The 21,368-nt window shown below is 65.8% G+C and overlaps 3 protein-coding genes across 10 annotated transcripts in view; all 3 read right to left on the bottom strand.

Annotated features, from left to right (window-relative positions):
- PFKFB4 (6-phosphofructo-2-kinase/fructose-2,6-biphosphatase 4) overlaps positions 1 to 11,093 on the bottom strand; it is a 29,969-nt gene extending 18,876 nt beyond the window's left edge. For 4 of the 7 annotated variants that reach the window (XR_004971672.1, XM_036333644.1, XM_036333645.1 and 1 more), the window contains exon 1: positions 7,301 to 7,481. Coding sequence is in view for 5 of the 7 variants with exons in the window: in XM_036333644.1 (XP_036189537.1) it covers positions 7,301 to 7,397 (97 nt within the window). In the remaining 2 variants the exon portion in view is untranslated. Of the gene's footprint in view, positions 1 to 3,895; positions 4,039 to 7,300; positions 7,483 to 11,014 lie in introns of those variants that run through there. The other 3 variants (XM_036333646.1, XM_036333648.1, XM_036333649.1) reach the window with 3 other exon arrangements.
- A 440-nt stretch (positions 11,094 to 11,533) lies between these two features.
- UCN2 (urocortin 2) lies at positions 11,534 to 12,919 on the bottom strand. The gene has a single exon (XM_036333650.1). The coding sequence runs from the start codon at positions 12,563 to 12,565 to the stop codon at positions 12,254 to 12,256; it is 312 nt and encodes a 103-aa protein (XP_036189543.1). The 5' UTR covers positions 12,566 to 12,919; the 3' UTR covers positions 11,534 to 12,253.
- A 774-nt stretch (positions 12,920 to 13,693) lies between these two features.
- COL7A1 (collagen type VII alpha 1 chain) overlaps positions 13,694 to 21,368 on the bottom strand; it is a 32,673-nt gene continuing 24,998 nt past the window's right edge. For both annotated transcript variants that reach the window (XM_036333641.1, XM_036333642.1), the window contains 28 exons: positions 21,252 to 21,296; positions 20,539 to 20,574; positions 20,398 to 20,457; positions 20,195 to 20,302; positions 19,994 to 20,065; positions 19,822 to 19,857; positions 19,598 to 19,657; positions 19,441 to 19,485; positions 19,214 to 19,249; positions 19,065 to 19,100; positions 18,912 to 18,968; positions 18,693 to 18,764; positions 18,198 to 18,269; positions 17,869 to 17,904; positions 17,523 to 17,603; positions 17,288 to 17,341; positions 17,165 to 17,218; positions 17,024 to 17,086; positions 16,589 to 16,651; positions 16,378 to 16,494; positions 16,144 to 16,221; positions 15,995 to 16,048; positions 15,806 to 15,854; positions 15,333 to 15,365; positions 14,857 to 14,934; positions 14,616 to 14,705; positions 14,329 to 14,523; positions 13,694 to 14,011 (listed from right to left, as the gene is read on the bottom strand). In XM_036333641.1, coding sequence (XP_036189534.1) covers positions 13,995 to 14,011; positions 14,329 to 14,523; positions 14,616 to 14,705; positions 14,857 to 14,934; positions 15,333 to 15,365; positions 15,806 to 15,854; positions 15,995 to 16,048; positions 16,144 to 16,221; positions 16,378 to 16,494; positions 16,589 to 16,651; positions 17,024 to 17,086; positions 17,165 to 17,218; positions 17,288 to 17,341; positions 17,523 to 17,603; positions 17,869 to 17,904; positions 18,198 to 18,269; positions 18,693 to 18,764; positions 18,912 to 18,968; positions 19,065 to 19,100; positions 19,214 to 19,249; positions 19,441 to 19,485; positions 19,598 to 19,657; positions 19,822 to 19,857; positions 19,994 to 20,065; positions 20,195 to 20,302; positions 20,398 to 20,457; positions 20,539 to 20,574; positions 21,252 to 21,296 — 1,797 coding nt within the window. In that variant the 3' untranslated portion in view covers positions 13,694 to 13,994. The remainder of the gene's footprint in view (positions 14,012 to 14,328; positions 14,524 to 14,615; positions 14,706 to 14,856; positions 14,935 to 15,332; positions 15,366 to 15,805; positions 15,855 to 15,994; positions 16,049 to 16,143; positions 16,222 to 16,377; positions 16,495 to 16,588; positions 16,652 to 17,023; positions 17,087 to 17,164; positions 17,219 to 17,287; positions 17,342 to 17,522; positions 17,604 to 17,868; positions 17,905 to 18,197; positions 18,270 to 18,692; positions 18,765 to 18,911; positions 18,969 to 19,064; positions 19,101 to 19,213; positions 19,250 to 19,440; positions 19,486 to 19,597; positions 19,658 to 19,821; positions 19,858 to 19,993; positions 20,066 to 20,194; positions 20,303 to 20,397; positions 20,458 to 20,538; positions 20,575 to 21,251; positions 21,297 to 21,368) is intronic.

Genomic DNA, 21,368 nt, shown 5'->3' with positions numbered 1-21,368 from the left:
ACCCCCTACGGTCCCTGAGCAGCCCAGGCCGGTCTCACGCCACCGCCAGCATGCCTGCCCCCCGGGGGTCCTGCACCATCACCCCACACGTGCCTCTGTGCCATGCGGGTTGTCTTGAGCAAAAGGCAACTTTAGCCACAGACTCAAGAACCTTATGCCCAGCCCGGAGCTACGGAGAAGAAACTGACTTCCAGGCCATGCCCACGGCTGCTACCAGAGGGCACCTCTTTGACCTCCACGGGGCGGGGCACACCCTGCTGACCAAGGGGGGCTCTTCTCCCGCAACCGCCTCTGAAGCTCCGAGGCGCAGGACCGAGCCCGGCTCAGGGCGTCTCATTCCCTCAACCCCTCCCGGGCTCTGAACTGCTCCCACGCGGGGCTCCCGTACGCGTGTGCCAAATTCTTCTTGGAAATCAATGAAAATCTATTTAATAAAAACACAAACCACAGGAACCAGGCCTCCCTGCCCCTGCCCCCCGGGCAGGGCTGGCCCTGGGCCACGGCTGCAGCCTGCGGGGCGCTGCAGGGTCAGGTGAAGGCAGCTGCAGCCACGCGGCTAAGAAGGGCCCGCCGGTCCCTGCACCAGGCCAGCTGTGGAGGCTCTTCTGCAAGCTTCCTCATCTTGCTCACTGTCCGGGGATGCCCTCCTGCCCTCCCCTGGGGCTCCCTGTTTGTCACATTGGCCTGGCACTTGGGGCCCCTCTGGCCATCTGCTGTCCGCAGGGCCCGCCTGGGACAGAGGTGCCTCGGCACCCCGACTCCCAAGGGCCTCGGTGCCGAGGGCAGCTGTGCCCTCCGCCGGGCGCTGCCAGGGCCGCGCAGGGGCACCGCTTAATTTGGTTATTTTCTCATGCTGATCTGTTTCGTGCCTGTGATTATTACACCGGCCGATGGGCCTTAGGGCAGAGGAGTTGGCTCCGCCCCAGGCCTGCCTGGGCCCCAGCAGATGCGGGGACCTCGCCAGCCTGACCTGCTGGGCATCACCAGATAGGAAGCCAAACCTGCCACACCCCAGCTGCCACAGATAGGCGTTCCCATGGCCAGCAGGGCAGCCAGGACCTCGCGGGAGGCAGCGCCCCGGTTGCCACCCGGGGGGCCAGTGGCTGCTCCGCATTCCTCCCGGTTCAGACCCTGCTCCCCTTCCCAGGTTCATGTCTCTTCATCGCACAAAGCCCAGCTCCCAAATGCTTCTTCCCCTAGACCAGTGCCGGGAGCTGGTCCATCCTTGCTGTTTCAAGGGACCTGGCATATATGGCATACTGTTCTTAATATGTTTGCTCACCTTCTTGGCACTATGTGTTTTAACCAAGGTCACCTCTCTGAGAAAGGTTGTTTCCCCAGGTAGGGATTTTCCCCTGAAGTTAGGGAGGGAATAAAACCCCTTAACTAAGTGCCAGGCCAGTAATTAATCACTTTAACTATGAACAATCATGCTTAAGCTACATAATCTTTACTCCCTGGAATGGAGATAAGAAATGCCCTAACCTTTGTGATAGAGATTGATAGGATTGGAATCAACTGGTATAAATACAGATGTAACAACACAGAACTTAGAAGACAGAACTTAGAAGACAGAACCTACACACAGAACTTAGAGATAGAACCTAGAAGACAGAACCTGGAGAACCTGGAATTGATTCTTAGATTGAGAAGATGTTCCAGAACCTAGAGACAGAAGAACTTCGCTGGAGAGAACATGGCAAAAGATCCTGGACTGAACCTGACTACAGAAATTGGCAAGAGAACCTGACTAGAACCTGGTGACTGAACCTGGCTGGAGAACCTGGACAGAACCTGGCTGGAGATCCTAACCAGAACTTCGCTGGAGATCCAGACCAGAACTTGGCTGGAGATCCTGGCTAGAGATCCTGGCTAGGCTGCTGATCAACTGAACGCTGTCTCTGTGTCATTCCTTCTTCGCCGACTCCATCAACACCTTTGGGGACCCCTGGACCTGCTGGGGTTGGACCCCGGCAGACCAGTGGTCGGCAAACTCATTAGTCAACAGAGCCAAATATCAACAGTACAACGACTGAAATTTCTTTTGAGAGCCAAATTTTTTAAACTATATAGGTAGGTACATTGTTATTAACTTAATTAGGGTCCTCCTAAGGCTTAGGATGAGCCACACTCAAGGGGCCAAAGAGCTGCATGTGGCTCGTGAGCCGCAGTTTGCCGACCACGGCCCTAGACCAGTGGTTCTCCACCTTCTGGCCCTTTAAATACAGTTCCTCATGCTGTGACCCAGCCGTTAAATTACTTTTGTTGCTACTTCATAACTGTAATGTTGCTACTGTTATGAATCGTCATGTAAATATCTGATATGCAGGATGGTCTAAGGCGACCCCTGTGAAAGGGTCGTTCGACCGCCAAAGGGGTCGCAACCCACAGATTGAGAACTGCTGCCCTAGACCTTCCTCAGGCTCCTCTCCCTCCATCCCACCACCTCACCAAGGAGTCTGAGCCCCACACAGCGCCAGGAGGAGAGCAGGCGGGCGCGGGGCCTGGCACGGACGGGTGCTCACAGGTGATGGGCAGGAGGGAGGAGGAAAGCATCTCAAACCCAACAGGGTGAGGCTGCCAGAGGCCGAGACCAGAGACCCAGGCGACGCCCACAGGGTGGACCCTGCAACAGCCCTCGCCCGCGTCCCGTCCCGTCTGCCACCAGTCAGCGCCCATCAGGACGCTGTGGGGGCCAGAGGGGAAGGGTCAGGACACAGCCCCCTCCCTGGCCCCTGGACAGACACCAAACCATAGAACGCCGGCCGCACGCGACCCAGCACAGCTTTCAGCTGGTCTCACCCCAGAAGCCTCAGGCCCTGGACGAGGTGCAGCTGCAGTGGACGGACAGCTGGCCCAGTGCGGGGGACCTGCGGGCCCTTCTTAGCCGCGTGGCTGCAGCTGCCTTCACCTGACCCTGCAGGGCCCCGCAGGCTGCAGCCGTGGCCCAGGGCGAGCCCTGCCTGGGGGGCAGGGGGCAGAGAGGCCTGGTTCCTGTGGTTTGTGTTTTTATTAAATAGATTTTCATTGATTTCCAAGAAGAAGGAGAGAGTGAGAGAGAGAAACATCGATATGAGAGAGAATCATGGATCGGCTGCTCCCTGCACACCCCACACCGGAGATGGAGCCCGCAATCCAGGCATGTGCCCTGACCGGGAATCAAACGGTGACCTCCTGGCTCATAGGTCGACGCTCAACCCCTGAGCCCCGCCGGCCGGGCTGGGCCCCGTGCTGACCGCCCTCCCTGTAGAGTCCAGCACTATCTCCCAGTGAGGGCACCTCGGGGAAGCGGTGCCCCTGCACGGCCCTGGCAGCGGCAGGCGGAGGACACAGCTGCCCCTCAGCACCGAGGCCCTTGGGAGTCGGGGTGCCGAGGCACCTCTGTCCCAGGCGGGCCCTGCGGACAGCAGATGGCCAGAGGGGCCCCAGGGAGACCCAGGGGAGGGCAGGAGGGCATCCCCCAGACAGTGAGCAAGATGAGGAAACTTGCAGAAGAGCCTCCGCTGGCCAAGGGGGGAGAAAAACAAGTTAGGCAAGGCCCTGTGTCCCGAGGGCCATCGCTAGGGCCCGCTGTTTGCTCAACTCCTGGCCGGTTGGCAGCTCTGGAGCAACCAAGCAACCGAGGAACCTCAGGGCAGGGCATCGCTACTGCTGGTGGGGAGGGGGAGACCTGCTCCCTTCGAGGAGGCCTCCCCCCTCCCCCCCCACACCGCGCTGTCCCTGGAGGGTCCTCCCGCAGCCTCGGGACTAGGATCCTGCATGCCCTCTGCACGTCCATCTGCCCAGAGGGCCCTGGCCGCCCCCCTGGTGTTCGCGGCAGCCCCCGCCCCTGCATGGCCTGGGGGGCGGAAGGGCAGCGAGTCCAGGCTGGGCGAAAGCCAGAGGAATACGTTACCTATCACCTCTGCTCCTCAAGATAAGCGTCCAAGGAAATGACTCAAAAGAAAAACCAAAGTACAAGTGTCTTCACAACAGCTCTGCCTCCAGCAACCAAACACGGGAAACCCCAGCACGACCGCGTGGGGCACAGCGCGCGGACCGGTGAGCCGGGCGAGCAGCTCTGGGCCTCAAGGACCCTCACGTTGAGCAACAGGACAGCAGGACACGCTGTTCAGGACACTGGCGTGTGCGGAAGGAAGTCTGAGGACATGCCACTCAGCTTCCTGTTCCTGCGCAATCGCTCTAGGCCATGGAGGCCTGGCCCTGGCCGGTGTGGCTCAGTGCATAGAGCATCGGCCTGGGTACCGACGGGTCCCGGGTTCGATTCCGGTCAAGGGCATGTACCTCAGTTGCAGGCTCCTCCCTGGTCGGGGCTCATGCAAGAGGCAACCCGTCGATGTGTTTCTCTCCCATGGATGTTTCTCTCTGTCTTTCCCTCTCTCTTCCACTCTCTGAAAATCAATGGAAAAATATCCTCGGGTGAGGCAAGAATGAATGAATATTGGGACAAAGATAATGATAAAGTCCGTCATTAAAAAAAAAAAAAAGGCCCGGGGAGGCCGAGCAGGCGAGAGGCCTGAGACAAGCCTGGTGCTGGGCAGTGGCCACTTCCTGCAGGCGCCACCCCGGGGGCAGCCACGAGTCCCCGACGTGAGTCCAGACGGGTTCCTGAGCTGCACCTGCTCGACACCCCGGGCGGGCGGGGACGGAACAGCTCCTCAAAGCTAAGCGCCGGGTCTGTCCTGTTCAGGGGGGACAGATGGCCAACTCCCCCACCCGCCCGGCCACCCCCGCCACGTGCAGACCCAGCAAGTCCTCCACCTTCTGCCTAAGAAGAGCCATCAGACAAGCACTGTCCTTTCTGCCCTGCTCCCTGAGTCCCCCCCCTTTTTTTTAATTACATATTTTTTTATTTCAGAGAGGAAGGGAGAGGGAGAGGGAGAGATAGAAACATCAATGATGAGAATCATTGATTGGCTGCCTCCACTGGGGATCGAGCCTGCAACCTGGGCATGTGCCCTTGACCGGAATTGAACCCAGGACCCTTCAGTCCACAGGCCGACACCCTATCCACTGAGCCAAACCGGCTAGGGCCTGAGTCCCCTCTTCATCTCTGCCTCACCCACCCCCAAAACTCCCCCAGGTCTGAGCTAAGGGGTCAGTGACGAGGGAGGCAACCTCAGGTGCAAATGGAGGAGGAACTAATGAGGAAGACGGGATGGAGGGGCAGGGACACCCCGCAGACAAGCGGCCTCGGGTGCCCGGAGAGCTGGGAGACCACGGCCACGGCAGACCAGCCGGGAGCCCCGCGCCCTCGTCTCCACAAACCCCGGTGCCTGCCCCGGTGCCTGATCGAATCAACGTCCGCCCACCCCCGCCCTGAGGCCGTCCCCCGTCCCCGGGGCCCCCAACCTCGCCATGATCCATTCTGCGAGGGAGGGTGAAATGCCGCACGTACAGGTTCCCGGTTCACTCCCTGCTGAGTCACTCCCTGCTGTGAGCTCCGGGACCCTAACCGGGCCTAACCCCGCACCGGCTGCGGGCGTCATCTTGGCCTCTGGAGTGCCAGTGCCGCCTCCTGTGCTGGGCCGGCCCATGTCCCCCGCTGTGCGCCGGAGGCAGTGATGCCATGAGCCCCTCTCTCAGGCCAGAGCCAGGTATTTTGTTTGTTTGTTTTAATATTTTTTATTGATTTCAGAGAGGAAGGGAGAGGGAGCAAGAGAAACATCGATGATGAGAGAGAATCATTGACCGGCTTCCTCCTGCACGCCCCGCACTGGAGATCGAGCCCACAACCGGGCACATGCCCTTCAGGGAATCGAGCCCTGACCTGGTTCACAGGTCGACGCTCAACCACTGAGACACGCCGGCCGGGCCAGAGCCAGGTTTTAATCACAGACTTGGAGCCTGGAGAAATATAGACCCACCCAAGTGGCCGAAGGACCTAGGCCGGTCCCCTCCCTCGAGGCCGCAGGTCCCCTCCCGTCTGTGCTGCGGGGGTGGGGGGTGGGGGGGGTGTCTCAGAATTGCTGCTTCCAGCCCTGACTGCAGAGCGATGAGCGGTGAAATGACGAGACGGCCGGCTACCCTGCTGAGAGCCCCCTCGTCCCGAAGCTCGCGGCAGCTGCGCGGAGCAGGCTGGTGACAGCTCGGACCCGGGCCTGGAGGAGTCGCCCTGCCCGAGGCCACAAGCTGGGCCCTGATGCAGCCGAGCGTTCCTGCCTCCAGAGTCCAGGCTCTTCCTCCTCCCCTTGGAGTGAAACAGCCCTCACACAGACGGCCAGGAGCAGGGCCTCCACCGAGTGCCGAGCGGAGTGGGCGTGACCGAGCCCCTGAGGACACAGAGCCTGGGACGGAAACTCTGGCCCAGGACTGAAGGCAGGGTCACAGGCTCCGTGCCCCACCAGGGCCACCCCCTGCCAGGACCCACAGTGTGGTAAGAGACACACTCCCCCAGGTCTCACACCATGTCAGAGCCAGGCCCAGCACAGCCCTCTCTCCCTCCCAGGTCACGGCCAAGCAGAGGTAGGGGGCAGGGAGACCCCGCACACCACCCAGCCTCCTGATGGCCATGTCCGTTTCTGTGCCAGGAGTTGGCACAGATGTTCTCTGAGGTCCTTGCCAACGTGCACCTTCTCCACAACGCTTCCGTGACTCCTAAAACAGACCTTTTCTTTCTCTTTGTAATAAAGAGGCTGCCCAAGACCCCGGAAGGTGAGCTTAACGATGACATGCATCTCAGCGTGTCTCCCAGATGTTTCACCAGTAAGTTTACCTTCTACCCACGACACAAACACGGGCCCGCATGGCACAGTGCCCTCACGGCCCCTGTTCTGGTCAAACCCGCACCTCCCTGGAATTACCCCCAAAACTTGGCTGTAGGTGAGGAGGTGGGTGATTAGGCCCGGGGCGCCCCGCCCCTCCTCCCACCGGAGGGCGAGCTCGCTCTCGGGCCTTTGAACGCGCTGGGCTCAGAGAAGCCAAGCAGTCCCTCTAGGGCCAGCCCAGCTCGGACGCGGCCGGCCACCGGCCCACGCTCTCTGGCCAGCAGAGAGGACAGGGCAGGGGCTCCAGGTCCCCCTGGCCTGAGCGGTGGGGGGACAGGAGTGTGCGGGGCCGGGGCCGGACCTGGCCCCCAGGAGCCGAGACTTCCCCGCAGACCGGCCTCCGCCTCCAGCTCTGCCACCCCTGTCCTCGCCCACCACCCGCTCTGCTCCCCTCCCACCAGCCCGGCAGCCTCAGCCTCACCTGTCCCGGTTCCCCGCGGTTCCCGGCCCCTCGCCGCGACAGACCACTGCCCAGGCCGCCCCATCCATCACCCGCGCACCGTCCCCCGCGCTCCCCGCGGACCCCGCCTCACCGCGGCGCTGGCAGGCGTGCAGGGCGGGCCGCCCGTTGCTGTACGGCATCCAGATCTTCTTCAGGGGGTTCTGCGTCAGCTCCCGCGGGGAGGCCATCCCGGAGCCGCGAGCAGTCGGACCGCACGGCTCCCACCCGAGCAGCCCCGCCAGCTCGGGCCACCGGAGGCCCCGCCCCTCGGCCCGCCCCTCTTCAAGCTGCCGTGACGCACGTCCCACTCCCAAGGCCCCGCCCAGGACGCGTAGGCCCCGCCCCAACTGGAGAGGGCGTGGCCCAGGACCACGCATGCGCAAATCGCCCGCCTGCAGGTTCGGACGCCGCAGGCCCGCCCTCCCTGCCGGGATCCCGGGTGCGCATGCCCAGCGCACTCAGGCCCGCGTCCCGGCTGGTACTGGCCCCACTTCGGGTGCAGGAGCCCAGCACGCGCACCCTGGCCGCGCAGGTGTGTACGGGTCTCTCCCAGGGCCTCGCTCCGGGCAATCGCCGCCTCGCCCCCAGGGCACCCGGGTCCGCTCCTCACCACGCAGGACCTCAGGGTTCCAGGAGGGCGGGGTTTCCACGCCAGGGGGCGGGGCTTACGGGACCCGCGGGGCTTGATTGGTCAGGACCAGGCGGACGGCCTCGGCGCGACTGATCACTGGCCCGACGTCTGGGCTGTCAGCCCCGCTGCGCCCTGCACCCGCCCACGGGAGCGTCCTGCTCCTCTCGAGGGGCTGGAAAGGCCTTGCTCTCGGGACAAGGCCCAGGACGCAGGTCGGAGCGGATGGTGTTTCTCTCTCCGCCTTGGCCGCTGAGCAGCTCGGGCTACACAGGGTCCGCCTGGAGCAAGTGCGTGGGAGCTGGCAACCAAGCTCTCCGGGCACTCGCTGGAGGTGGCACATGCCCGTCATCCATCTTACAAGGGTCTGGCCCCCGTGGCTCCGTGGCTGAGCGTCGACCCAGGAACCAGGAGGTCACGGTTCGATTCCCGGTCGGGCACAGGCCCGGGTTGCGGGCTCGATCCCCAGTGTGGGGCGTGCAGGGGGCAACCGGTCCATGATTCTCTTATCGTTGATGTTTCTCTTCCTCTCCCTTCCTCTCTGAAATCAATAATATATATATATATTTAAATCTTACAAGATTCTGGTATAGATGAAATGTGTCCATGTCTGAAAAATCCACTCTCAAGCACATTCATGTTACCATTTATTATATGCTTTGTCTACTGCAGTGGTTCTCAACCTTCTGGCCCTTTACATACAGTTCCTCATGTTGTGACCCAACCATAAAATTATTTTCGTTGCTACTTCATAACTGTAATGTTGCTACTGTTATGAATTGTAATGTAAATATCTGATATGCAGGATGGTCTTAGGCGACCCCCTTTGGGGGTCGCGACCCACAGGTTGAGAACCGCTGGTCTGCCTCTCAAATCGCAGTGGAGGCCAGGGGCGAGGCGGAAAGACAGAAGTCCAGAAACCCTGGCCCCTCCCCTGTCTGCAAGCTTTGGACTCTTTCTGCCCTGGGGCCCCTGGGGCCCATCACACTGCCCTCTAGCGCGGGCATCCACAACCCCCTTGACCAAGCACTGCATCCTCAAGTTCTCTCTGCCCCAGGGGTGCCTGGCCAGGACCAGAAGCTAGGGGCCAACCGCAGCACCCCTCCCCCTGCCCTCCTGGCCACACCCCTGCCTGGCCTTAGTTTTCCAAATTCCCACCCAGCTCTTCAGAGCCTGGCCAGGACCTTAAGATGCCCGCTACAGATGGCCTGCCCACTTCCCAGGGAATGAAGGTTCAGGAGATACACCTGCCAGGAGCCCACCTGGCCGCTCCCTGAAACCAGCTCTGGCTGCCTCCCCCGGATGCCCTCCGGGTCTGGGACGGATCCGGCCACTTCCCCTTCCCCCGCCCTCTGCTGTGCCGCCCCAGCTCCCTCCACCTCATGCCTGGCAGCTGTGAGCACACCCGTGGGTGTGGGTGGCTCCTGGGAGCAGGACACCCCTTGTGACTTCCCTGCTGCTTCCTACTCCTCGACAGCCACTCATCCGTTCCTGACACAGCCAGCCTCCTCTGCCAGCCCCGGCCAAGGTCATCCCGGGGCCACCCTGGCCTCAGAGACTGTCACATAGGCCCACACCCTCTCCAGCACCCAGCGCTCACTGCAGAGGCGGCTGCCTCGAACATCACGGACACCCAGCACCGCCTGCCCTTGCCCCCCACCCCCACGGGATATCAGTCAAAGGCTCCGGGTAAAGGGCAGCCAGGGCAGGGCGGGAGGCCAGGGCCATGTCTGGGCAGCCACCTCCACACCCAGAGTATGGGCCTGGCTTCCAAGGAAATGCAAAAGCTCTCCACCTCCCACTCTTCCCCAAACAGCCTGACCCTGGGTTGACTCAGACATACCCTCCCAGGTCCCTGCACGCAGTGAGGGTCACAGATCAATGCAGGAGAAGGCTGGGCCCCTTCCCAAGGCCAGGGTCCCCCTGCAGCCCTCAGAGCATCCCCTCCCACTCCTCGCAGCCACTCCCACTGCCACACCTGCCTCCCCCCCACACACACCCGCTGAAGTGCTCTCCTGCTTCCTCACCCTCAGCCTCACTGGTGCCCTCCTGGCTTTTGCCCCCTCGGCCATGCCAAAGTGAGCCAGCTGTCCCGGCCCAGGGGTGGGATGTGTGCTGATGTCAGTGGGCCCTCGTGTGTGAGCATGTCCGGCTCAGTCTCCCCACAGGGACGCCCCCTCGGCCCTGGTTGCCTCCTGGGGTGCCCGCTGCACTGCCCACTGGGCCTCCCAGTGCCCCAGGCTACGAGCAGTGGGGTGGCCTCAAGCCTCAAACTCTTCCATCCTGACTGCTGACCAGCCCTGGCCAACCACCAAACCAGCCTTTGCAGCAGGAAGGCCAGGGACCTCGGTGACCACCACACAGACCCGCACGTCCACGCGTGAAAGCTGCAGGTGCACACGCACCGACGAGCCCGCGTCCAGGCCCTGCTCTCTGCGCCCTCCGCCTTCCTCCCCTTCCTCCTCTCCCTCGGCCGCCTCCGGGAGGTTTGGAGGGCTCCCAGGAGTCCCGGCTCCCTCCGGCCACTTCCGGCCAAGGAGCACCCCGGTGACTCCTGGGTCCAGAGCTCACAGAGGGCCTGAGGCCACTTGGAGGCATGCAGCCATGTGACGGAGCAGCCTGGGGCCCTGGCCAGCACTGGCTGGTTCCAGTCCGGCACACAGTAGGTGCCCAAAGGACTTAGGAGCCGCCAGGGACCCAGGGAGGCTCACGCAGGGCAGAGCACACAATAGGTGCTTACTCCACTCAGGATGGCCCCCAGCAGGTGTCCTAAAAATGCGGTTTAAGCGCTAAAGCCAAATCATATGAAAAACTTCCCAAATGAGCCTCAGGACCTCCCCAAACTGGTATGACCCCCAGGGGGACCTGGACCAGCGTGACCCCTAGGAGGCCAGCGAAGGGCCCAGCAGGAGGGCCTGAGCAGCTCCAGCTGGCAGTCCCTCCTCCGGGGCTGCAGGAAGCGCTATTTATAGTTCCCCCTGGGCCCCGCTCCCTCTCCCGGGGAGGCTACCGAGTTCCCCCTCTTCCTGACCACAGGCGGGCTGGTGCCCCTCAGAGCACCCCTGTACCTGCTGAGACCCCCACAGCCTTGTACTCCTGCCAGCACCACCCTGGCCGCACCCCGATCATTCCTAACCGCCCCCCCCCACACGCCCTCTCAAGGCCACCTGTGCCTACCCCGCCTGCTGCTCCTTGCCCCGGGGTCCATCAGCCGGCTGCCTCCTTCCCAGCCTCTGTCCATCCTGCAGTCCAACTGGCCCAGGTTCCACCCCCAGCAGCGTGGAGTCCACAGCCCGCCCCCTGCCTCTGCAGAGGGGAGTGTGCCCTGGGGCCCCGCCCCTGCAGCCCCGCCCCCCGCGGCTGCCTTCCCCAGATCAGCACCAGGGCACCCACTCCAGTGGCCACTCGGCCAGCTCTGCCTCTTTCCCCCTGAGCCGTCCACACCCCGTTCTGCCCTGTTCAGCGGGAGCTGTCTGCCCAGCCCCAGTCTGCCCGCCCTCAGCCAGCCGTCCACACCACCCAGGCCAGTCCCTCTCGGGCCCAGCAATGGAGACCGGAGTGTGAGATAAGCCCCACCGGCGTGGCTCAGTGGCTGAGGGTCCACCCACGAACCAGGAGATCACGGTGTGATTCCCGGTCAGGGCACAGGCCCAGGTTGCGGGCTCGATCCCCAGTGGGGGGCGCGCAGGAGGCAGCAGATCAATGGGTTCTCTCCCATCATTGATGTTTCTCTCTCTCCCTTCCTCTCTGAAACCAATAAAAAAATATATTTTTTAAAAAGAGTGTGAAATAGGGTAAAACCTACTCCTTCCACGCCAAGGGGCCAGCGTGGGGAGCAGGGAGTGGGCAGGGGCAGCAGAGCCCGGGTGGCAGCTCCGTGTGTCCCTGCCTGGGTGCCCCACAGTGAAACCCGGTGTGACTCCGGCCGGCCCGCCCCCGTCGGTCACCGGGTGCTCCTGCAGGCTGGAGCCCTCCGTCCACCCGTCACCCAGTGTCAGGGAGCTTGGCGGCGTCACCGTCGGGAAGGACGGCCGAGGAAACAGGCTCAGGGCTTCTGCGAGGAGGGGGCGGGGCCGCCTGGGGGTCTGGTCGCAGTGGATGGTCTCGGAGGCAGTGGTGAGAGTGACCGCAGGGGTGTCCAGAAGCTCCGGGGCCGTGGGGCACCCACACGTAACAAGCTTGCAGGTGGCAGTGACCTCTCTGGCTGAGTCCGAGCCGTCGGGCACACGGGGTCTGCGGGGCCCCAGGTGGGCAAGACTCTACTCGGCCGCTACCCGCTGTGCCGTCCAGACACAAGTGCCTGAGGTGCTCAGGTGTGAGGTGGCCCACATGGCGGAGGCCCCACATGGCGAGTCCGACGTCCCAGGCCCCGGACGGAGTGTGCTGTCCGGCTCCGCTGCGGCCCCTCCCCCAGGCTCAGCGGCCCATGCGGGCCAGGATGCGGGCGTTGGCGGCAGCCTGCTCCCGCAGGGCTCGGGCCCGGGCCTGCGCCAGGAGGATCTGCTGGAGGCCCAGGGGCACGTCCAGCGAGAGGGTGATGCGGGGGCCGGGGCGGGGGCCGGGGCTGGCTGGGGGGCTCTTCCCCGGGGGGCTCTCCGAGGCCGCAGGGCGGGGAGTGGCCTGGGGAGAGTGCTGAGGCGGGAGCTGCGGGGCTGGGACAGGGGTCCCTGAGGCCAGCGGGACGCTGCCCAACGCCAGGACCAGCAGCACCAGGGCCCACCCGGGCATCGCGAAGTCAGGCTGTGAGGAGAGAAGAGGCTCAGGGCAGAGGCTGGGGGTGGGGGGGAGACAGGGAGAGGGGGGACCCAGACCCTGAGACAGACTGAGGTCAGGCCAGGGACAGAGATAGACAGACACAGATGAAGGGACAATGAGAGAGTCAGGGAGAGACAGGGAAGGGGCCAGAGACAGAGGGTGAGGAAGAGAGCGAGCGACACAGATAGATAAAGAGACAGGGAAGTCGGCCCGGGGCCCGGCCTGGGTGGCTCAGTGGTTGAGCATCGGCCTATGAGCCAGGAGGTCAGGGTTCGATTCCCGGTCGGGCACAGGCCTGGGTGGTGGGTTCGATCCTCAGTGTGGGGCGTGCAGGAGGCAGCCGATCCACGATTCTCTCTCATCACTGATGTTTCTATCTCTCTCTTCCTCTCCCTTCCTCTCTGAAATCAATACAAATATTTAAAAAGAAACCTTAAAAAAGAGAGAGACAGAGAAATCCAGAGATGGAGAGTGAGTACATACAGTTATACAGAGGGAGAGAGAAAAGAGATGAGGGGAGGGAGGAGATGGGACGGGTGAGGGAAGGCAGGGCAGCGCTGCGGCAGCAGGAGCAGGACCCCGGAGGGCGGGGCACGGGCAGCCTGCGGTCTAAGCGAGGGCCCCGCAGCAGGTCCAGGGCAAGGGGCGGGGGTGGGGGACCCCAGAGCCTCCTCGGGTCCAGAGACCTCCACTCGCCCAGACCCAGGTCCACTCAACCCCGAGGCCCTGCCGGTCCGTCCGACCCCGTCCTACCAGGAGCAGCAGCCTCCTCCGGGAGGGCCGGGGCACCGGGGCTGCCAAGGGGGCCAGGCGACTGCGCGGCGGCCTCAGCCGCTGCCCCCTCAGGGCCCATTTATCTCCCTCCGCACCCTGGGTGGGGGCCGGGGGCCGCTGCTGCACGAGGCAGCCCCACCTATGACTCAGCCCTCGGGGGGCAGTGAGGACATACCCCCAGCTGCTCTTTGGGGGACAAGTTGAAGACCGAGGGTCACAGGACAGTGACCAGGGCCGGACAGAGGGGCCCTGCGCCAGGCAGGGCAGTCCTGACCCCCCGGGGAGCTGCCTCCCGACACCCCCTCTCCCCAGAGTCACACAGGCGCCTTTCACAGCAGCAGCTTTAATGCCCCCGAATCAGCACCATGTCACCAGCTCGGGGCAGGGGCGGGTCCGCCGGAGTCACATCCGCTCACTGCCCACGGCCACCCCCACACTGAGCCATCGGCCAGGGCGGCCGGCGCCACAATGGGGGCCTGTCCACAGGGGATGGCCAGACCCACGGGAAGTCACTGAGATGACGGACACGTGCACGCTCCCTGCACACGAGCCGCTAGCACCAGGAAAGCCACGGGGGCCACGGAGACGCGGCCGACAGGGGCCGCTGAACTTCAGCCGCATGTGGGGCTCAGCGCTGGAGAGCACCTGGGGGCGGGGGGGGGGGTGCTGTCTTCAGCCACCTGCCCTCACCCTCACCCTCACCCTCACCCTCACCCACACCCACGCCCACACCCACACCCACACGTGGGCCCCAGCAGCACTGGGGGAGGGAGCTGGGCACGGGCTGGGGCTCTGGCTCGGGGAGGGGTCCTTACCAGCTCTTTAAGGAGTGCGAGGGGCCTACTGGGGGCCCCAGAGAGAGGCTCCCTCTCTAGTGACTTGGTCGGGGTCTGACCCGTCCCCAGGGGCCAGACCTGCACAGCTCAGTCCCGGGCCCCGTGTGTGTGTGGGGGGGGCCGTACCTGCTCCCTGGCTCGGGGCCCCGGGGGGCAGGCAGTGGCGCTCACAGGCCTCCCGGGTCTCAAAGCGGTTGGCGTTCCCTCCGCAGCCGCCGTAGACGAAGGGGTGGCAGGCCCGCGTGCCCCCCGCCGCCCGGTGGTACCAGCGCAAGGTGTAGGCAGAGCAGGAGCCCTCGTCCAGCGGGAGCGAGCAGGGGTCTGGGGTCAAGGGCGTCAGGAGGTCAGCGGGGTGGGGGGGGTCAGCTGAGAGGGACCCTGACCCTGAGCCCTCGCGCCAGCCCTGCTCTCACCGCCGTCGCCGTCCCAGGGAGCCTGGGGGTCCTGGGCGTCCTCCACGGGGTACTCGTACTCGTACTCGTCGTCCTCGGGGGGCACACGGTCTGCGGGGAGGGGGTGGCCGTGGGGGCCGCTGTGGAGCCAGGATCACGCTGCCCAGCCCCAGCCACGCCTCCCCCGTGTGTGCGCATGTGCACGCGTGTGCCCTGCTGTGTCCGTGCCCCCCCGCCACGCCCACGGGTGCGCAGCCCTCACCTTCCTCCTCCGCGTGAGAGACCTGCAGCACAGGGAGGCGCTGGCGGCTGCTGGTGTCCGCGTAACTAGGCAGGGGGCCTGAGCAGGGAGGGCGCAGGGTGAGCAGGGAGGGGGGTGCAGGGTGAGCAGGGAGAGGGCGCAGGGTGAGCAGGAAGAGGGGTGCAGGGTGAGCAGGGAGGGCGCAGGGTGAGCAGGGAGAGGGGGTGCAGGGTGAGCAGGGAGAAGGCGCAGGGTGAGCAGGGAGGGCGCAGGGTGAGTAGGGAGAAGGCGCAGGGTGAGCAGGGAGGGCGCAGGGTGAGCAGGGAGGGGGGTGCAGGGTGAGCAGGGAGGGGGTACAGGGTGAGCAGGGAGAGGGGGCGCAGGACCAGGGCACCACTGTGCCACCCAGCCCCACCCCTGCTAAGAGGGCCAGGTGATGGGCAGGAGGCCTGGGGGGAGGGAAGTTCTGGGGCAGAAAATGCCAGGAAACTACTCACGGGATCCAGATGCGAGGAACTGGCCCTGGCAGGCTGGAGCGGGCGGGCAGGAGGCACAATGAGAGGGAGCGGGGTGGGGGGAGGCACACAGGCAGGGACGGAGAGGAGGGACCAGAGAGCACAGGGGGAGACAGAGCGGGGCCCGAGGAAGGATGGAGAGACGTTGGGAACAAAGGGCGAGAGAGAGGAGACAGTGCCGGTCAGAAAGAGGCCGGTGTGAGACAGCGGGTGGGGGGCAGGTGCCCCGGGGCCAGAGCCCCCCCACGTCAGGCCCCGGGGCCAGCTCGGCCCCCCACCACCACCACACACACGCCACACAGGGCCTCAGGGACCACAGTCCACCCACTCCTCCTGGGTCTCCGCGGGGAAGTCCTGGTCCCCCCCCCATCCCCACCCCCTCCTTGACTCCTGCCCCCCCGAATGCTCTCGGCACCGCCTGGCCCTGCCGGGGTGCTGGGGTGGGGCCCACTCACCGCAGTGCTGACTCATCTCCTGACGCACAAAGCCCCGAATGTCGTCCTCCTGGGAGCACCAGGCACACGAGGCAGGGAGCGCGGAGGGACAGAGTCAAGCTGGGGCCCGGGGCCCGGGGCCCGGGGTCAGGGGTCAGGGGTCAGGATGTTGGTCCGGGGGCAGGGCCCAGCCCACCCGGCCACACTCACTGTCAGCGCGGCTTCTCCCTTCTCGCCTCGGGGGCCAGCAGGTCCAGGCCGCCCCTACGTGCAACGGGGGACCAGGCTGTGACCTCTGACCTCAGGGACACCAGAGGTCACCCCAATCCCTGACCCCAAGCCCAGGAATCCCCACTCACCTGCTCCCCCCTCTCTCCGGGGGCCCCAGGGGCGCCAGGGGCACCCACCACACTCTCTCCACGGGGACCTCGCTCACCCTGTCGGACACAAGGGCCAAGTGAGCGGGGCCAGAGGTCTGGGGTCAGAAGTAGGGCATTTGGGGATCACAGGGTCAGAGGTTAGCATCCGAGGTCAGTGAGGCTGAGAGAGTCAGGCAGGTTCAGGGGTCAAGTGCCAGGGTCAGGGCCCCTCACCTTCTGGCCCTGGAGTCCTTCTGAGCCTTTGGGGCCCACACTGCCGGGCGGCCCGGGGGGGCCACTAGCACCGTCACTGCCCCTGGGCCCTGGGAGGCCCCCAATTCCTGGGAAGCCCTGGGGAGAAACAGGTCAGGGTCAGTGCTCGGAGCCCCGAAGATGGGCCCCGTCCGGAGAGCCCCAGCCCCCCCCGGCCTTGGCCTCGACTTACCCGCTCCCCTTTCTCGCCCTGGTCACCCTTGGGCCCCGACTGCCCGTCAAAGCCTCGGTCGCCCTGGCAACGGAAGGAAGCATGAGAGACCCTCCGCCTCGGCCTCCAACGGCCACCCTTCCGCAGCCCAAGCACCGAGGACCCTCTGAGCCTGGACCGGCAGCCACTGTGCTCCCGGGACCCGCCCCCTCTGTAGCCGCCGCCCTGACTCTCCCTCCCTCCCACACTGACCCTGGGCCCTGCTCCCCCACCCCCTAACCCTCAGCCCTGATCGCAGGAACCTGCCCACCTCCATCCCTCCGTCCCACACCCCACCCCGAAGCCTCAAGACCAGCCAGTGTCCCAGCCCCACAGCTTCCCGCTCCTGAGCCCCGGGCCCGTCGCAGCCTCCCTGACCCCCCCACGCCCCGGTGCCCACTGGGGAGAGGGCCGTACCTTGGGGCCGATCAGGCCCTCCTTGCCAGGGGCCCCCACCTGGCCCGGCTCCCCCGGCTCCCCCTGGGGAGAGAAGACGTGAGCGGTGAGCGAGGCCCTGGCCCCCCGCCCTCCCCCCGTCCTGGGTGCCCCCGCACTCACCATGTCTCCCTTGTGTCCTGCCAGCCCGTGTCGGCCCGGGGGCCCGGCCTCTCCCTACGGGTCAGTGGAGGGTCAGCCGAGGCCTCGGGCCCTGCCGCCGCCCACGCCCCCTCCCCTCTGTACCTTATCGCCCTTCTCTCCATCCAGGCCACAGGCGCCCTTCACCCCACGCTCGCCCTGCGGGGAAAAGAGGTGGGAAGGGACCCCGAGCCCTGAAACCACTTCCGAACCGGCCTGACTTACCAGCCCACCGTCAACCTGGACACCGCAACCTCTGACCCCGACCCCTGACCCGACCCCAGACACCGCCCTCCAACATCAGGCCTCCCGACCAGGAAAAAACCCAGTCCCTTCCCACCTTGAGGCCCCGGGGACCCACAAAGCCCATCTCTCCTTTTTCTCCACGGACGCCGGGGGCTCCGTCTTTTCCTGGGGATCCCTGGGGAGAGGGCAACACGAAGTCGGGGGGTCAGGGAGGGTCAGAGGGAGTCGTCCGGATATAACACAGGGGACACCGTGGGGGTGAGGCACCCCCGGGGGGCAGAGTCCCTGGGAGGGCAGGGTATTCCAGGGGGACAGGGGTCACCACGTGGGTGGACCATCCTAGGGGTCACTGTGAGGTGGGGGCCGCGGGCAACTTGACACCATAGAGTACGGGGTCGTCATAGGGTCAAAGGTCGCCACACGAGCAGGGGGCACCTTACCGGGTCTCCAGGAACCCCCGCAGCACCGGGCTCCCCCTGCGGGAAACAGGGGAGGGAGGTGGCCCCTGAGTGTGACTGTCCCCCATGCGGCCTGCCTGCTGCATATGCGGCCGGGCGGGGGGGGGGACGGGGTCAGGGCCCAGCAGCACCCCAATCCTGTGGGAACACATGTGGCCAACAGGGAGCGAGCCCGGAAACCCTCCAACGCCCAGGGACCATGGGCCACGTGTGTGCGTGTGACATGTGTGCGTGTGACGTGTGTGCGTGTGGCGTGTGACGTGTGGCGTGTAGCGTGTGGTGTAGCGGGGTCTGTGCTGGGGAGGGCTTGCCTGAGGTCCTGTGGGTCCGCGTGCTCCCAGCGACCCGGCCGCGCCCTTGTCGCCCGGCTCCCCCTTGGCGCCCTGCGGGGTGACCAGGAGGGACCGTCAGCGCCCGCAGGCTGGAGGCTGGGACCTGCCAGCGGTTCCTCCGCGCCCGCACCTCCCCTTCCAGCCCATGGACTGGCCCGTGTCCACCCCAGGTCCCCAGGTCCGGCCCCTCCCTCTTACCACTGGGCCCCTAAACCCACCTGGGGTGCCCCTGATCCCCAAGAAGCCTTTTCCTGTTCCCAGAGCCGCGCCCCTCCCCCCCACGTCGGCTGTGGCCCTTGAGCCTCTGTGGAGCCCCCAGGTCCGCTGTCCGCTGTCCGGCTGACCCAGAGGTCACTGTGGTGACCGACCCCTCCCCCTGATGCCCTTCCCCCTCTTACCCCCCCTCCCGCCCACGCTCCCCTCCCAGCCTCCCAGGAACCCCTCCTGACCCGAGAGAGCACCCTCTCCCCTCACCTTCTCTCCAGGAGTCCCAGTGTCTCCTCGAGGTCCTTTCTCGCCATCTGCACCTCGCAGCCCTCGCTCACCCTGGGTCAGGGGTCGGGGTTGGGGGCAGGGGCTGGAGGTCTCTCACCCTCTGAGGGTTTGAGCTCTCGGATCTCCTGACCCTGCCTCCCCCGGGAGTCCCACCCATACCCCAGGGAGACCCCGTCTGCACAGGGAGCAGCCACTCACCATGTCCCCCTTGGCACCCCGCGGCCCCGGAGGCCCCAGAACTATCGCCGAGTCGCCCTGCGTAGACGGGGTACAGGGGAGGGGGGGAATGGGATAGTCAGAGGCGTCAGGAGCCCCGAGCCCCCCCCTCGCCTCCCCCAGGCCCACACTCACCCTGTCACCCTTCAGCCCCACGGCTCCAGGGTCGCCCTGTGGGGTGCAAGAGTGTGAGTCTCCCCCAGACGGAGGGGTCCCCAAGCCCTGACTTACAAAGCCACCCCCAACCTCCACACACGCACCCCAGGCCTTTCCCAAGTCCTTACCTTCTCCCCGCGCTCCCCGCGGCTGCCTGGGGGGCCCTGTGAGAGAAGAAGCCTGTGAGCTCAGTGGCTCTGGGGGCCAGTGGGGAGACAGGTCAGGGGTGGGGGGATGGGGGGCCCCAGGGAATTGGGGGGACAAAGGCCCAGAGCGGAGCCCGGGCAGAGGGAGTCCCCGGGCACAGAGGGCCGGGCAGGTGCTAGAGCCGCCCCACGCCTCCCGGGGGACCCACCACAGGGCCTCGAGGTCCCTCCGGGCCGGGGTGGCCGTCTTCACCCTGGATGGTGACATTGAATTCACTGAGTCAGAAGCGGGGTTACAGGCGAGATGAGCCATAAGGGGGTCCCAGGTGGCTCGTCCAGTGGGCGTGGCCGCGGACAGGTACGTACCCGGACACCTGGCTCCCCGCGCTCTCCACGCGCCCCGGGCAGCCCCGCTCCAGGGTTCCCCTGCAGGTCAGCAGGACACCGGGGGTAAGAGCCAGGAATAGGGGTGGGGGGGAGGGCAGAGGGCTGTGGTAGGTCAGTGGGGTTGGAGGGGTGATGGGGTCAGTGGGGTGGAGGGGTCAGGGGGGTGGAGGGTGAGGGGTCAGGGGTCAGCACTGTCCACCTACCTTGTCTCCTTTGAGTCCGGAGGCCCCGGGTGCCCCCTATGGGCAGAGGGAGGTGAGGTCCCGGCCCCTCAGAGGCGCACCCCCAGCCACCCAGCGAGGCGCGGCCCACCCAGGCTCTCGTGCGGACAGACTGCATACAGAACGGACACGCGGGGTGGGCACCTCTACTCACCGCCGGCCCTGGTGGTCCCGGAGGCCCCGAGGGACCGGGGGCCCCCTCTCTCCCTGGGGCGCCGGCCAGGCCCTACCGGAAAGTGAGCGAGAGGAGCAGAGTGACCGGGGGCCTCCCCGACTGCCTCCCACCACAGGGAGCCGGCAGGCCTGGCCGCCCCCTCCCGCCCCCTCTCCACCTGCTGCCCCGCAGCGCCCTTACCCGCTCTCCGCCGGGGCCCGGCTGACCCGTCTCTCCCCGGGGGCCCGTCTGGCCGGGGAAGCCGACGATGCCGGGAGCGCCGGGGGGGCCTGAGGCGCCCGCGTCCCCCTGGACACAGAGAGCCAAGGCAGGAGTGTCCCGGGCCCTCCCAGCCTGGCCCCCGAATGCCCCTGCCCCCACCTGGGGAGAGGGCAGCGACTTACCTTCGCACCTGGAGGACCGCTTGGCCCAGGGGGGCCCTGCACCCCGACTCCCGGGTCACCCTTCGAGGGAAAGGGGACAGGTTAGGCGCAGGGAGTCCCAGGGCCGCCACCCCCAGCAGGGACACTTTGGGGCGCACGTACCTTCTGACCCTTGAGTCCTGGGGCCCCTTTAAAGCCCTGAAAAAGGCAAAGGAAGCAGCGCTTGAGGAGAACGTGCGCCCCGGCTCAGGCCGCTCCAACGGGGTCACCGTGAGCCGCGTGTAGGTGTGGCCGCGGGCACCCAGGAACTTAGAGGTGTGGCCGCGGGCACCCGGGGACGCGGACGTGTGGCCACGGGCACCCAGGAACTTAGAGGTGTGGCCGCGGGCACCCGGGGACGCGGACGTGTGGCCACGGGCACCCAGGAACTTAGAGGTGTGGCCGTGGGCACCCGGGGACAAGGACATGTAGCCAGGGACTGGCTGGAGGGAGCTCAGAGGCGATCAGGGACTCACGAGGGCACAGAGGGACGCTCAGTGTGACCACAGACACGTGGAGCTCACAGTGAGCCGGCCACGCGGACCGTGAATGTGACGCGTGGATCGGACACGTCCTGTCCACAGACCCAACTCGTATGCGAAGCACAGACGGGCGGGAAGGGGCCACACACATGCTGCTGCCCCGAGACCGTGAGGGGGGTCAGGAGCCGGGGGCCGGGGCTGGACACACGGAAGCGAGACGGCTGCGCCCAGGGAGTGCGGCCGAGCACGTGAACGGGGCCGTGCCCAGGCGCGGGCTCAGACAGGGCGCAGGCCGGGACGCCCGTGTGTGCGAGGGAACCCCTCCACCCAGGCTCCGCGCCAGACCAGACTCACATCCTCCCCAGGGTCTCCGGGCTCCCCGGCTCGGCCGGCTTCTCCCTGCACAGAAAGGGGGTGAGGGTCAGGCCACCCTCCCTCCCCCCGCCCAGCGCTCAGCCTGGGGCCGGCCCC

This window comes from Myotis myotis, unplaced genomic scaffold (genome assembly GCF_014108235.1).
Source record: "Myotis myotis isolate mMyoMyo1 unplaced genomic scaffold, mMyoMyo1.p scaffold_m19_p_13, whole genome shotgun sequence".
NCBI lineage: Eukaryota > Metazoa > Chordata > Mammalia > Chiroptera > Vespertilionidae > Myotis > Myotis myotis.
This window is presented reverse-complemented; position numbering and strand designations above follow the sequence as displayed.

What these genes read in the sequence shown, in the direction of transcription:
- UCN2 (XM_036333650.1), bottom strand. Translation starts at nt 12,565, where the DNA reads ATGCCCGGGTGGGCCCTGGTGCTGCTGGTCCTGGCGTTGGGCAGCGTC.